The sequence below is a fragment of the Cnephaeus nilssonii genome (genome assembly GCF_951640355.1).
Source record: "Cnephaeus nilssonii genome assembly, chromosome: 14".
Taxonomy (NCBI): Eukaryota; Metazoa; Chordata; class Mammalia; order Chiroptera; family Vespertilionidae; genus Cnephaeus; species Cnephaeus nilssonii.
The window spans coordinates 12,021,615-12,036,951 of NC_137085.1; the positions used below are offsets into that span (position 1 = coordinate 12,021,615).

Here is a 15,337-nt window from a genome sequence, read left to right on the forward strand (position 1 = left end):
CTCCAATACTGAGCCGGGCATACAGTAGGTGTGCAAGAAATTGTTAGTGCTTGGAATGGAGAGGCCGAAAGAACAAGGAACCATTCTCATTTCTATTCAGAACGAATTCAGTGAGAAAACTGTCACCCACTGAGCAATGCTAGTGTGCTTTCCGACATCCCATAGTTCCTTCCACAACATGCAGGGACTTAACAGTGTTTCCCCACTTCGTTTTCATTGATTTGAGATCATAGAAAAATCACTAAGGGGCTCCAAAAGCTGGGCTTCGTGGATGGTTATTATTCCAACGGTAACAGCTAGCCTCGCATCTCCCTTGTTAGAAGGACCCGCTCTGGCTGAAACGGTGAAGAAGGCCCAGGGCGCAGCAATAAGTGTTGTCTGCCATGCTTCTCTCTCCACGAGTATCTTTCATTTCATCTCTTAAGTCGGTCTCTTGTTCCATGCTCCTCGCTACACCACGGGGGTCCTTATTCATCTCTGTTCCCCTCCAGTCCCTGGCACAGTGGCAGGCACACAGGAGGGGCCTAGCCAAGGTTTTGGAGTTGAAAGGAAGCTGTCTGCAATTTAACGAGAGAGCGCTCGGCTCCTCCACCTTTGTAGCTGACATCATTAGAGTCTCCAATGCTGAAAACCTCACTCCCAGCGGCTTCCTGCTGGGCCAGGCTGGGCAAGGGAGCTGTCCAGGGGAGCGTTCTCATCTTTGGCCCTTCCACTCCTGGCATGTGAAAGCCCTCTCTCCCACCTTAGATGCCACACAGCCCAACGCTGTCCACAGTCCAAGGTTAATTGCTAATGTTTTCTTTCCTGCAAATGCTTTTCTAATTCCTTTGGTCAGGATTTTTTCTTCCTTTTCCAACCCCCTCGAGGCACGCTGTGTGTCCCGCACACGTGCCTCTGCATTCATTCTGCAAATATCTCCATGCACACAAAGCCCCCAGACTTACCACACGGTGCAGCTTTGGCATATTCATTTAAGTCTCCCCCACACCCCCTGACAAAGGGATTGATGGGAATGCTCAATACTAAGACACTATTGATTTTAAGATGCATCATAGAATGGATGTGGCCTTTCAGCAAAAGAAACAGAAAAGAACTAAAAAGATGAACATAAAAAACTGCTATACCATGCCACAATAACAGCAAAGTAATAACTGATACTTCTTGAGGTCACCATGTGCCTGACTCAGTGCTTTTCAACATATTATGTCATTTAGTTTCACCTTCTAGGCATAGGTGCTATCTGCACTCCCCACAAGGGCTGACGGCCACAGAAAAGCTCCTGCAGGACACAGATGAAGGACTGGGATCTGAACTCAGCTCAGCTGAGCTCCAAAGCCCATGCCTTTAAAACAATGAATGACCTTATATCATAAAGTTTATGTTTAATCAAAACAGAGCATACATAACGAAGAGTGCAAATCATAGCTCTAGAGCCTGAGCATTTTACAGATTCAAAACATCCAGGCACCTACCACTCAGATCAAGAATTAATTATTACCAGCGTCACAAAAACCTTTTTGTGTTCTCCCCACACCACTGCCCCTCTATCATGCAAATGTAATCCCCATCCTTTCTTCTACCTTCATGAATTAGTTTTACTGGTTCTTTATATATCTTTACATAAACATATATAGTTGACCCTTGAACAACACATGAGTTAGGGGTACTGACCTCCCCCATGACCTCCACACAGTTGAAAATCTACATGTAACTTTTGACTCCCCCCAAAATTAATTCCATTATTTGTGTGCGGCTTCCATAATTCAATGTTATATTTGTGAGATTCTTCAATAGTGATGGGTGTGGTGGTTGTGTTCTTTAATAGTCATTATTAATAGTATTCCAGTGTATGATCATTCCATAATTCATATGTCTTGTTTTTTATCAATTTGTGGATTTTCTCAAGCATTCTAGCCATACAAATGAATATACTTGAATGTATTATACACATTTCTGTTAGGTATATTATTCAGAGTGGAACCCATGGGTTATAGAATGTGGAGACATTCAACTGAAGTAGATACTGCTCAACAGGTTTGCAAAGTGGTCAGTCTAACTGCCATTTCCACTACCAGGGTGTGAGAGTTCCAATTGTTCCCTATCCTCACCGACATTTCTTATCATCAGCTATTTTAAATGTAGCCACCCAGATAGGTAGTGCCTGAACATTGGACTGCTAAATTGCTCTGCCTCCCATAATGTGAGATTCTTTACTTATGCAATATTCTGTCATAGACTAAAATACAAAAATCAACTAGCAAAGCGACTTCTAAGTTTTCTTTTACAATCCTACCAGAAGGCTGATCTTTTTCTTTCTGACTCTGCTTCTTATCTCTCTGTTGTGATTCCGTGGCATGTTATTGGCTATCTATAATTATGATCTATTATTTATTAATGTCGCACATATCATCTGGTTACAACTTATTAATTCTTTCAATGCCCCTGATATGCTTGCCTGGGCATTAGCATGTCAAACAAGGTTTATTCGTACAGCTTGAAAAACTCAACCTACACAGCACAGATTCTGCTCAATGGTGATGATCACAATCTTTTCCCCACCCTTGCAGTGAAACCAATGGGCATGTGAGAGGTAAATTCAAGAGAAAACTTAAAAGGCTGTCTGTCTGTGTGATTGCTTCAAGCCCAGACAAAGGCATGTGGGACAAGAAGGATAATAATTTAGCGCCTGAATCAAACCAGTACTCTTCAGTTATTTGCACAACTTTTCTTTAAAGGAGAGGCTTCCTGGTTTGTCGAGAAAAGGTAGAGAGGAGAGTCCATAGCTGCAGATTTTCATCTCCTCTGCAGTCCTGAGCAACTCTGCTCTGGCCCCAGCTTGATGAAAGCACACCCTCCAGGTAACCAGGCACAGCATCCTTAGCCGGAGCTCAAGGGGCATCTAATGCTATTGGACCATGCCCCTTGAGGTCTTCCCCCTTTCAACGTACTACAGTATTCCTTCCAACTACATCCAATACTCTCCCTGAAATGCATTCTACAACTTATATTTTTCTCATTTCTTTTGAACATTTCTAAAGATGTGTTAGAATCCCTGAAGATTGATACTGTGGGACCCTCTTGGCCGGCTTGCTATTTAATATAATTCAGATTGAAGGAGGTCAACCAGCTATTTTATCCTGAAGATTATGGTCTTTTTCAGCAGCATGACACAGTACATAACCTTCCCAACACTGCCTTCCCCCACTATCACCAGTTTCTACTTGAACTTTGCTGTAGTGGGACTCCAATTCACCTAAAATTGGTGCAATGTAACTTTGGGAGTATATTATGTACCAGCATTATTTAATCATTATAACTCCTGGGAAATGTTTCAATGAAATATTAGGAACATGGGTTCCAGAGGTGGAGAGATTTGAGTGGAAACTTGGTTCCATCACTTAACTAGTAAAGGCATCACCTTTATGGCTCAGATTATATTTTTGCTCTGTAGAATGAAAACAATAATAATAGCATCAACTCATGGGGTTGACGTAAGGATGTAATGAGACGTCAGGAAGGTGTTGGGCACATCGAAAATGATCAATGGATATGAATTATTACTACACTCTGTGAGGAAGGTGCTGTTATTATCCCATTTGGCAAAGAAATGGAAACTGGGCAAGTGGATGTGACCAGGATCACATAGCTCATATGTGGCAGAGATGGGATTCTAACCCAAGGTGAGGATTCCCATCAGTCAGTCTGACAGCTTCACCGAAACCACAAATTCAATGTCAACAGTACAGAACTCTGAGGAAAGTCAGTAGAGACCCTATTGCAGTTGATTTCAGGCAAGCTCATTGGATATCTTTAATAGTCTTTCAACCAGGTGGTCTCTGCTCCACCTTTAAAATGTGCAATACAGAGGAACCTTGCCACACGCTTTAAAGGTCTCATCGACTTCAATTTCTATCAAAAATGGAAAATTATAATCAACCATTAGTTAATTTATGTGTGCCTGAAACCATCTTAGTTCTTCATAATTACCACTTCATTTCCTAAATGGTATCCCTTTTGCAGTCTATTCTTTTTTTAAAACTACCTCTTTTGGGAAATACCAAGAGCCTGAAAAATCATGTCTGGTTCATCCCCCCCATGAAAAGTTGAGAAGATGAGACTAAACAACCTGTAAAGCAGGGATAGTTGGGTTCTAGGAGCTTCCTATCAAGAACATATGATAACATCTTGACTCAGAATGACCCAAAGGCAATGGTAGAGTAACAATCACTGGGGGTAGGAATCGCCATGACTCCAAGTTCAAGTTCAGGGGCTAATAAGCATGTACAAGTCAATTCCAAAAGTATACTGTGTCCATTTTTAATAACATTTAAATTTCTAAAATGCTTCTCCTAATCCAATTGGGAGAAAGAAAAAAACAACAACCCTCCAGTAAAAAGCTCCAAGATAGTACTAGGATCAGAGCTAAGACCACTGTTAATTAAATCAATAAACATTTAGTAGAGGTCCAGTATGAGCTGGGAACTGGGGATTAAGAAGCTAAATAAGTTGTTTTCTTTGACCTTAAGATAGTCTCCACTAATGGGACAGAATGGTATGTAAGCAACTGCTTGACACACAGAAGAGCCAGTCTATAATGAAGTTAACTACAAAGTATAAAACATGTAAGGAGGGATGCAGTCTCCATCCCTTCATGAGTAAAGAACAAACACATTAGACCTTGACATTGAGAACATATGAAGTAACCCAAAATCACCACAGAAAGCATCACATTCTCCAACCGTTCACTTTCGTGACTCTCCGATACAGGATTAAGTAATGGTCTTTGATAAGATAAGCCCATTAATGATCCCGTGATGTGCCAGGTGATGTTTTAGCCTATCCCATATTTTATATGTGCCCTGAAGTAGAGTAAGGATGTTGAAATACAAGGCTTCGAGGCCCACCAATGGAGGACACTATTTGGAGCATGGAGCATGGCATACTTAACAGAGATCCTCACATCATCTACAAGGCAGCTGCCTACTGCAACAATATGAAGGGTACTTCTTCACAGGAGTTCCTGTGGTCCTGAAACAGGGGCTTCCAGGGCTCCAAGAAGTCCTTGCTACGAGGATACTGGAGAGGACTTCCCTACCTGACATCTGCAGGGTCTTCTGTGACGAGCACGTCAGTCTTGCAGCTGGCCAGGGGGTTGATGGACAGCTCCACAGGCGGGACCACAAAGCTTTTGCTGACCGGAAGCCAGAGTCCTTGGCCCAAGCTGAAAGTAGACCTGCAATGTAAGAGTTTCCATTGGGGAACTCCCTAGGATGCAGAGTGAAAACTGAAGACATGGATCCCTCCCCCCATCCCTTCTCGGACCCTTTTTCTCTTCCCCACCCAATTGAGACCCCTGCATTCTCCAAGGCACAATTTAGGCCCACTCTGCCCAGACTTGGATGGTCATTTCTTAAAACTATTAATCATGGAGCCCATGTGAGTACAGGGCCTGCTCCCGATAAACAGTGGGCTCTTTGAGGACAGAGACCATCGCAGCTCTGCCTTCCCAAGCACTCCTGGTACTAGCCGAGTTCCATGCCTGACTGCTTAGTCAGCAGGGAGGTCTGCACAAAGGTTAAAAGCATGTACTCTGAATCCATTTGAACCCAAATCTGATTTCCAGTCTGCCACTTAATTTGCTGTACGTCTTTATCAGCTTAGGTATTGACGTTTCACACGAGATTTCATGGAACTAGCAGGAACAGGGCCTATAGTTATAGGATATTTTTAAACCACTAGACGAGATAATCAGTAATGTCTCTTCCAGGTTAACTACCTCAGTCCCTAAGTCTAGATGCCAGACAGATAAGAAATAGATCTCCATAGTAACCGAGGCTGTGATGGTACATCTGTGCCCATGAGAGTCCCTCTGCACTCATTACAGCCCAGAAGTGCACAGGTTCAATCAGCTAAGGAGGCGTAATCACACTTCCCCATGAGAACCCCACTTCACTCCCCAGCATCGTGCCCCGACAGGATTCTCAACTCACCTGAGAATCTTTTCTGGGGCTTGCTCCCCCGTCACCAAATCGTAGCCCCTCTCAAGTGTTGTGTAAGGCCAAGGTCTGTAGGAAGAATAGGAGGAAAAGAAAAGTAGTCAGGAGGTAATATTAGTCAGAAGTAGGTAGGATTCATAAAAGAGTAGCTTTATAAACAAGCAAGTTTTGCAGAAGTAATTCTGTACTGGGTAAGACTAAGTATATATTAAAAAAGAATGTCTCCATCATATGGAAGGACTCAGCCCCTTTAAATTCCAGCTTGTCCATGATGGAGTGATGTACAAAACCTTGCTTCTGTTTCCTCATCAGTCCACTTTAGGAAGTGTGCTTGGATTACTTGTGGTCTGGGAGGGGGTGCTACATGTCAGCATTTGTTCTCTAGAAGAGTCATCATGTACCTTTAATACTAACACAAAGTTTAGTGGGAAACAAAATTCATTTTCCATCGGGTTTTGAAGAAATAAAAATGTTACAGAAAGAGAGTCCTCTTTGCAAAGTGGTGTGGGGCCCCTGGGAACAGAACCGAGAAAATGGGAATGGTCCTCCATTATCCCTGCCCAATGTCCCTTGCCACTCACCCTTCGCTCTGTCCCCAGTCACTGCGCACACAGAGATGTCTGTGCACTGGGTCGGGGGCATAGCCTTCGTGGCAGCTACACTCTCCTGTAAGTAAAAAGAGAAAGCAGTCTTGTGAAATGCTGTTCACACAAAATAGTCTTCTCCCCTGGTGTCAGTGTTTTCTTAGAAAATAGAGCAAGCTGCTTCATTCTGCCCATGGAAAGAGGGGTTTCTGGTCTACCTGCCACGGTGGGGAATAAAGAACTTATTCATTTGTTCGTTTATTCATTCATTCATTCAACGAATCCCGACCACAACACCCTGCCAGGCTCTCTGCCTGGCACAGGGGATACAGAGATCAAGGTACAACCCTGATGCTGAAAGAGCTCATGGCTTAATGAGGGAAACAGAAAGTGGCCCGGTGGCCACAAATGGAGGGCTTGTCCTCAAATAGCTAAGTTATGATAAAGTACATTTGTACTAAAAGTGTAATCAGAAAATTGAATTCTCTCCAACTGAGTGAACAATCCATGCTCATTTGTAAGCCACAAATCAAATGCCATGCATCCAAAATTTTTGATTTTCGCTTTTGGAAAGGAATTGTTTTCATTTACAATCTCCATATTTTAGTTGTTGTTTGGTTATTTTAATTGGTTTTATTCTCCTCTCCTCCCTTCCTTTCCCCTTTTGTTCCCTTTCATCTACCTACCTATCTATCTACTCATCCATCCATCCACCCACCCATCCATCCATCCCTCTATCCCTCCCTCCCTCCATCCATCGATGTATTCATGCATCGTTTTTTGTTTTGTTTTGTTTTTTTCTGGTCATGTCTTATGCTTAGTTGAACAAATTCTTGCCAGCATCCCAGGCTGCCTTAAGTGTATTCCCCTTTGGCCAAGCTCATTTGGCATGGTCAGTGGATGTCTCATGTCCTAGCATATCCTCAGAGCTCAGAATCCTGGAAGGTTTTTCAGAAACTCTGTCCTACCCCATTGCTACTCTCTGTCCTGTTCCACTGTACACGCCTTAAGGTTTTGATCCAATTAGTTGTTCGTTTTTCCTACGGTGTATGTGTAAAATGTTCACAGATGCTTTACCAAAAATAGATCTATAAAAAAACGTGTTTGGGAAACACGGTACCATTCCTCAGAGCTAGTAGATGTGCTTTTGCATGAGGGTGATACACATACAGTTTTCCCTAAACTTATTTCACTTTGGGAAGCTTGCTGGTGAACAAGTCACAGGCTTAGTACTCTGTGGAGCACGCCTTGGGAAATGCTGGGAGGAAGTGGGCTGGTTTTAGCTCACTGCCTGGAACAGAGTAGGTGCTCAGCACTGCGAGCTGAATGCATAACCATGCTATGGCTCTGGTAAGTTTCCAAACTATTAATGTCAGGTTGCATTCTTTCCGGTCCTCTGGTGATCACACCCATGCACACTCCCAGGTACACCGCAGTTCTTCCATCCTGCAGGCATTCTATTTGGTCTGACGTGAGGGTTTTCAAACCAAGTTTCTTAGAAAAAAGTATATATTTCAATGAGGGAGATTTAGGGACTTTGCATCTTTCAGATTTTAATTGATTTTTAAAAAATTATGTTTCTCAGAGGGAAGGTGGGAGTGGAGAGATATTAAGCAATTAACTTATATGCATATATGCATAATGCATGGCATACACAATAGTGTGGTGAAGGCCTGAGGAGTGAGTGGGTGTAGAGGGAGGGGTTAATTAGGAAAAAAAGGGGACATCTGTTATACTTTCTACAATAAAGATGAAAAAAATCTCTAAAAGTAAAAAAAACAAAACAAACAAACAAACAAAATAACAGGGCTAAACGCTCAGCAGTTATATGCTAGAATTTAGGGCACTGGAGAGCGCCTCCACGTTATGTTTTATGCAGGCCTCATTACAATAATCTCCTGTCATCTCTGTTTCATTGAGGAGGGTACTGAGCCTGGAGTCCAGGTGCTAACAAGCTCATGCTATTTACAACTACATGTCTTACGAATCAGGCTTTTCTCACCCTTGTGCAACCCAAACAAAACGTGGCAGCGACTATGATGCTAGGGCAACACAGGTTGTACAACTGTCACCCATTACTCCTCATTTCAAAACGTTTGTATTCATCAAATAACCTTACTGTTTTTACTGATTCACTATACGCGTTATGCATTCGACCTCATACAAAGCACTCCTAGTGTTGAAAAACACACTAACTGGTTTTATATATCACAGTGCTGCTTAATCTTTGTACCCCCAGCATTAGGAGACAGCTGGCAATCAGCCCGGGCTTAATAAATGTTAGCCGAACTAGGTAGTAAGACAGAATACAGGGTGAAGAATGGGTCAGAGACAGTCTTCAAAATATTCAGAATAAGACTGTAAAGAGGCAGAGGGAGAAGTGAGGAGAGAGAGCAAGGTCTCCCTTTCCCCTTCCCTGGACACCTGGCCCATCAGAAGGGGCTGCGTGCAGGCAGGGGTGGTCTCTAACTCTCCTCTCAGCATCATGCCCGGGGCATTCCACTGAATGTGGCTGCTTATAAGTATGTGAGACCTAATGGGCCCATGATGGTTACTGGAGGTAAAACTAGTGGAAGAGAGGGCTGAAATCCTTGAAATGTGGATGAGAGCAATTCACCAACGTGGGAGGGGTAGGTCACTAACAACGTGTCAAAATGCAACAGGCCCTTCATGAAATATTCACCACTTGAAGCACGTCTAATATTAAAGATTAAAAGTCCTGGGATTTGTCCTCGAGACTCCCAGGACTGATTTATGATCTGCCACAAGCCACAGTCCTCATGATTCATAATGGGAGAGGTGAAAGTGTGAGCTCTGGCGAAGGGACAGGGCGTCAGGCCGGGGCGGGCAAGGAGGGCTGCTGGGAAGGGCAGTGGCAGAAGTACCTGTCTCTCTTATCAGTGACTCCGCAGCCCTAACCCTTCCCCTCCTTTTGGGAGTATTAGTGAGAATGAGAAATCTATACGGGAAAAGGGTGCTGCTCTATTTTGCTCGTTCTTTCTCATGTGCTTACGAGGCAAGTTTCCCCTGCCTCTGAACGGATCATTAATTACTAACGCTCAGTATACAACAAATATGTATTCTGCCAATGAGAGGTGTCCATGGGGTGGCGGGGGTAGGGGCGGGGGGAGGGCAGAAGGCTGCCTGGAGAACGGGAAGTGAGGCAGAGGGAAAAGTGAATGAACGCTGCCTGCAGACAGACCTGGGTTCCGGTCCTCACTTTCTTTCTCCCTAGACCCATGGTCTTGGGAAACTGGCCTTATCTTTTCGGGACTTGGTTTTGTCCTCTCCAGAATGGGACGGCAGTGCCGTCACTCTCACAGAGCTGATGTGAGATTACACTGAAGTGGTGAAGGGTGAAGCTCATGGTTCAGTTTCCTCGCCTTTCCTTTCCCTGAATTCTGATATGTCCCAACAGAGCAGCTCTAGGGGCTTTGTGGGGGCCTTGTGGGGCCTCAGTTTTCCCGTCTGCAAGATGGAAATCTGTAGTAGATGTTCCTCAATTCCGAGCACCAATGAGAGTCCATTGTCTGTGTTGCCTTTCCAGATCCCTAAGACACTGTGTGTTTCAGCCTTCGCTGTGATCTCCTTTAGCAGCTGGGCCAGGTGACTGCGGCAAGATGTCCATCAATGCCGGGGCTATTGGCTTTATTGACTTCTGTTTCCCATTTCGCTGGCTCAGCCTACCCTCCACTACTTGGAACCGAGCATTTATTTCTTGCAAGATGCAAGCCTCTGACAGCCAGAGCCGAGGATGGAGCCCTCCCCTGGGTGTGGCCGTTCCTCGGTCCTGCCCCTGCACACGCAGGGCAGCCAGGCTGCCAAAGAGCAGCTCCAGGGACTCAGGCGTACCAGGTGCCCATGCTCCCTCACTGCAGGCACTACAGAGGTTCTGGCAAGGAGGGGGCTGCACCCATTTTGCACACCGCTGCGCCCAATGCCTGCTGCACTGCCTGGCACCTACACAAGTGAGGGGTGCGTTTCACAATAGTAATCCTATGCCAATGGGATGGGGAAATTTTTCAAAAAATTTGCCTGTTCTCCCCACTAACCTGGGAGTTTCTTGTTTGCAGAAACCTTTTCTTAAAAAAAAAATTTTTTATCGATTTCAGAGCGAAAGGGAGAGAGAGCGGTAGAAACATCAATGATGAGAGAGACTCACTGATCGGCTGCCTCCTGCGCGCCCCCTACTGAGGATCGAGCCCACAATCCAGACTTGTGCTCTGACCGGGAATGGAACTGTGACCTCCTGGTTCATAGGTCGATGCTCAAACACTCAGCCACACCAGTCAGGAAGAAACCTTTTCCTAATCATCTCCACATCCTACCAATTAGTATAGCGCCCGATGAAGGGTAGGCAGTGCATTTGCTAACTAAACACATGAATAGAGGGGTGAGTTAGAGAATACATAAATATGTTCTACTGTTCATACATTCAGGGTGACTTCATTTAGAATAATGATGGTTCTGCTGAAGATTGAAAGAAACATTCATACATCTATGACATGTACTTGCCAAGGAGACGGAAAGTATAAACATGAGTGCTGGTAAAAAGTCTAAAATAGAATTCCATTTCACATCAGAGCAGGAAGAGCTCTTAAAGATCATCGAGTTCCAATAGTTTTTCAGAAGGGGGAACACAGCTCAGAGAGGGGAGGCTTTGGGCCAAATCACAGGATTAGAACCCAGAGTTCCTGGACATGACCTCAGCATCCTTTAACGGCACCGGTGCTTCCGTCATTCAACATTATACCTGGCAACATTTTCTAGGGATTCTTTTTCCCCCCTTGGTCCTCCTCTGACATGTCTGAGAGTCCTACAATGACAATGTATTGCACTTACAAACAGGGATTATTATTTTTATTTTTGGTTAATCTTTACCCAAGGATATTTTCCATTGATTTTTAGAGAGAGTTGTAGGAAGGGGGAGAGACACAGAGAGAGAAACACTGATGTGAGAGGACATTAATTGGTTGTCTCCCGCACGTGGCCCGACCTGGGACCAGGGATCGAGTCTGCAACCGAGGTACACGTCCTTGACTGGAATTGAACCCGAGACCCCTCAGTCCATAAGCTAATGCTCTAACCACTGAGCAAAATCTGCAAGGGCTATTTTCTTAATATAATGAATTTGAAATAGTCTTAATAGATTAAAAACAAACATTTATATGGAATTAATAATGCAGCCCTTAAAAGAAAAAAGAGTTTACTCTCTTCATTAAAGTAGTTCCCTTATGGGAATTCAATGAAATAGACTTTCATTGTGCTAATTACTAGAACTCTGTATTATTAGCTATAGATGAGTTGCATTGGTTTTAATGTATTTATTTTTTCCACTTATTGAATTCTCACTTTTCGTTGCATGCATTCTCACTGCATAAACAATTGGGTAAAAACAACAGAATCCCTCAGTTATGAACAATCTGAGTTTATCTTGTTTGAGGCTCTTCTAAATCACTTAGAAACAGACAGTGCCTCATGGGAACCGTGTCGGGCTGGTGGGATGGAGAGATGGTTCAGACTGTGGGCCCTGGAATCATCTCATTTTGGATGTAAATCAGGGCTCTGCCTCTTAGCACTTAGCATTTGTATGAACTTGACCAAGTCGCTTCGCCTCTCAGAGTCTTTTTCCTAATCTGTAATGAGTGATATCAACGATCTGCTGGAATGATCAAAGATATATTTGGAAAGTCCTCAGAGTAATCTTGGGCACATTTCTTCTTGTTGAAAACATCATACCTGTTTTGAGCCTTTGTTACTATTATTCCTGGATAAAAGGGGCCAATTTAGCCTCTTGTTTTAGTGGAAAGAGAAAACGCTTTCTAGAAGAAGGATGGTCTCAATGTTGATGTATACGCCCTTTGCAAAGCCAAAGGGACCTCCGTTTCTTTATCTGCAAATCAGGGCAGCTTTAATGAAATCATCTACAGGACTGATCCCTGTGCTTCCAGAACCAGCAACACCTGTTGCCTTTTCCTATGGCTCCTCCCACCGACCCGGGCACAGGAGGGTGGAGCATCAGCCAGAGGATGCTGCCCGCTCTGTCCCCCACCACTCAGAGGAGCCTGTCACCTGCCCATGAGAGGGCTAGATAAGTGCAAAGCCTTCTTCCCGAGTCACCCGGCTGTCTGGCTCCGCTCCTCGAACCCTGTCATCCTCTTATGATTCCATTTTCACTTGCTTCCAACACAGTCATCATGTATCGCCACAGGCCAGGGACACTAGCCACTGTCCACTTTCTTACTGACTCTTCTTGTGGCTGTGGCTTCGAAAGCCATCTCCCTCGGCCCTCGGAGAGACAGCGTACATGGCACCCTTTTCTGTTCAACTCTGAGTGGCTGCCTTAGCCTCTTTACTTCTGTGCCACTAGAGTCCAACTCAGGGCCAGGCATGTGGTGGGGAGGCATGGGCTCGGCCGAACATGACTGGGGCTGCTTTGTGCTAGGACTAGTGGAAGACACTCGAAATAAGTTATCATATGTCATCTCGCAGGTCACCCCAGGACTAGTACGAGGAGGAAGGGACGAGTGTCCACATTGTAAAACAAGAAAGCCGAAGCTCAGCCTCGATTAGTCACTCACCGAAGGTCATAGTCAGGTCTTCAACACTCACGTTCTTTCACATCATCGCAAACGTCACAACAACGAGCATGACCACAAGGGCAAGAGCAGGAAGGGCTGCCTTTAGTGCAATGGTCATTGGGTCATTGACAACAAGGGTAGGAGAAGAAGGCACCTGCAGTCACATCCTGCTGATTTCTAAACTTTCACCACATCCAAAGGCTAAGAATGGCTCTTCCAAACATCCCGTCCAAATGAAAACACACTATGCAGGACTGTACTGGATTCATAACCTAAGTAATGAGGGTTGTTGGATTGGTTTTCTACTAGCAGGGGCCAGACCCAGGGCTGACGTCAGACCTTCTGCTAATTGAGCATCTACTATGTGCTGACCTCAGCCAAATAACTTCTGGTATCCATGACAACATGGGGACGAAGGTTTATTGGCTCCACTTTAAATAATGTGAAGTTGAGGTTTCGAGAGGGTGAGTAAGCTGCCCAAAGTTGAGAAGGAAAGAGCCAAGTTCCCAGCCCAGCATCTTTCTGATTCTTCCTTCTCAAGCTATATGATGGCTCTAGGAGGAATGCCTTAAGCAGTGGTTGGCAAACTCATTAGTCAACAGAACAGAGCCAAATATCAACAGTACAGCGACTGAAATTTATTTTGAGAGCCAAATTTTTTAAACTTAAACTTCTAACACCACTTCTTAAAAATAGACTCGCCCAGGCTGTGGTATTTTGTGGAAGAGCCACACTCAATGGGCCAAAGAGCCGCATGTGGCTCACGAGCCACGGTTTGCTGACCACTGCCTTAAGGGAGATGGAAAAGGACTCAAAAGTAGGAAATCAGGGTGTGTTGAAGGTCAGTCTACCCTGTGGTGGATTGAATTATTGGTGTCAACTCTTCATGTCTCTATAGTAGTGTTAAGTATTCATATCCTTGTCGTGACTGATAGTGAGGGTAAAATTTCTTCCCTAGCCTTTGTCTCCAGGCTTGTCATGTGACTTGCTTTGGCCAATGGGATGCAGCCAACAGGATGTAAGCTGAGGTTTAAAGTGTGCTGTGTGGCTGGGCTTGTTCTCTGTATTCATTGCCTCTTGCCATGAGTAGACCTAATCCCAGAAGGACAAGGGGCAACAGAGCTGGATACATGAGCTTGGAGCTGAGTTCTGGTTAGATCAGTCCACCGGGACATGTAACAAAGGGGGAAATGCTTGCAGTTGTTGACAATAAAGTGTGTGCTTGTTTGTTACGCAGCATGGCTATAGTGAAAGCAGCTGATGCACCTCTCTATGAATAATGGTCTCACTTTCTTCCCAAACGACAAACCTTAGAAAAATCTTTCACTGGATTCTACTTTTATTTTTAAGTCTACATGGAAACTTGCAATTTTCCACTCTTTTAAAAATATATATTTTATTGATGTTTTACAGAGAGGAAGGGAGAGGGAGAGAGAGTTAGAAACATTGATGAGAGAGAAACATCAATCAGCTGCCTCCTGCATACCCCCCACTGGGGATGTGCCTGCAACCAAGGTACATGCGCTTGACCAGAATCGAACTTGGGACCCTTGAGTCCACAGGCTGATGCTCCACTGAGCCAAACCAGTTAGGGCTGGACTCTACTTTTTATACCCTCCACATCCAAATGTTACCTGGACCCCCCTGATCCTATCTCATTGTTGTCAGTCAAACCCATTCCTCCCCACCTCTCCGAATGGCCACTGCCCTGGTGCGGGCCCTATGGAAAAAGCCTTATCACTGGTGACCTGCGTTTAGTGTCCCCTTTTAAACTCACTGAATGTCAATTATTTCTTCAAAGAACAGCTGACCCACAGCTCATCTAGAAAACTCTAGTGGATGCCAGTTGCTTTCAGGGAAGAGTTTATATACCCTGGTCGGACATTCAAAGCCCTCATGCCTGGCCCCAGCCCATCTTCCCAATTTTACCAATTACTCTTCCTCCTTGTACCTTTCATGCTCTGACTTCCTCCGGGTTTATCATCAGAACAGAACCATCTGAGAACACCCCTGCCTACTAGCACCTGCTCCTTGCAGCACGTCTTCCCTGAGAACTGGAGAGAGTGGGGTCCATGAAGGAGAGACCACAGGCTGAGAGGGAGTGAGAGGTGAGGGGGAAATTAAGTAGCAAAATTATTATTTAGTAAAGGATTGAGATCCTCTGGGCAGCTATAAA

At 44.6% G+C, this 15,337-nt stretch overlaps 1 protein-coding gene across 4 annotated transcripts in view; it reads right to left on the reverse strand.

Moving 5' to 3' along the window:
* ASTN2 (astrotactin 2) overlaps positions 1 to 15,337 on the reverse strand; it is a 749,503-nt gene that overhangs the window by 398,077 nt on the left and 336,089 nt on the right. For 3 of the 4 annotated variants that reach the window (XM_079789927.1, XM_079789925.1, XM_079789928.1), the window contains 3 exons: positions 6,578 to 6,662; positions 5,991 to 6,065; positions 5,096 to 5,233 (listed from right to left, as the gene is read on the reverse strand). In XM_079789927.1, the coding sequence (XP_079646053.1) occupies positions 5,096 to 5,233; positions 5,991 to 6,065; positions 6,578 to 6,662 (298 nt within the window). The remainder of the gene's footprint in view (positions 1 to 5,095; positions 5,234 to 5,990; positions 6,066 to 6,577; positions 6,663 to 15,337) is intronic. The other variant, XM_079789926.1, reaches the window with a different exon arrangement.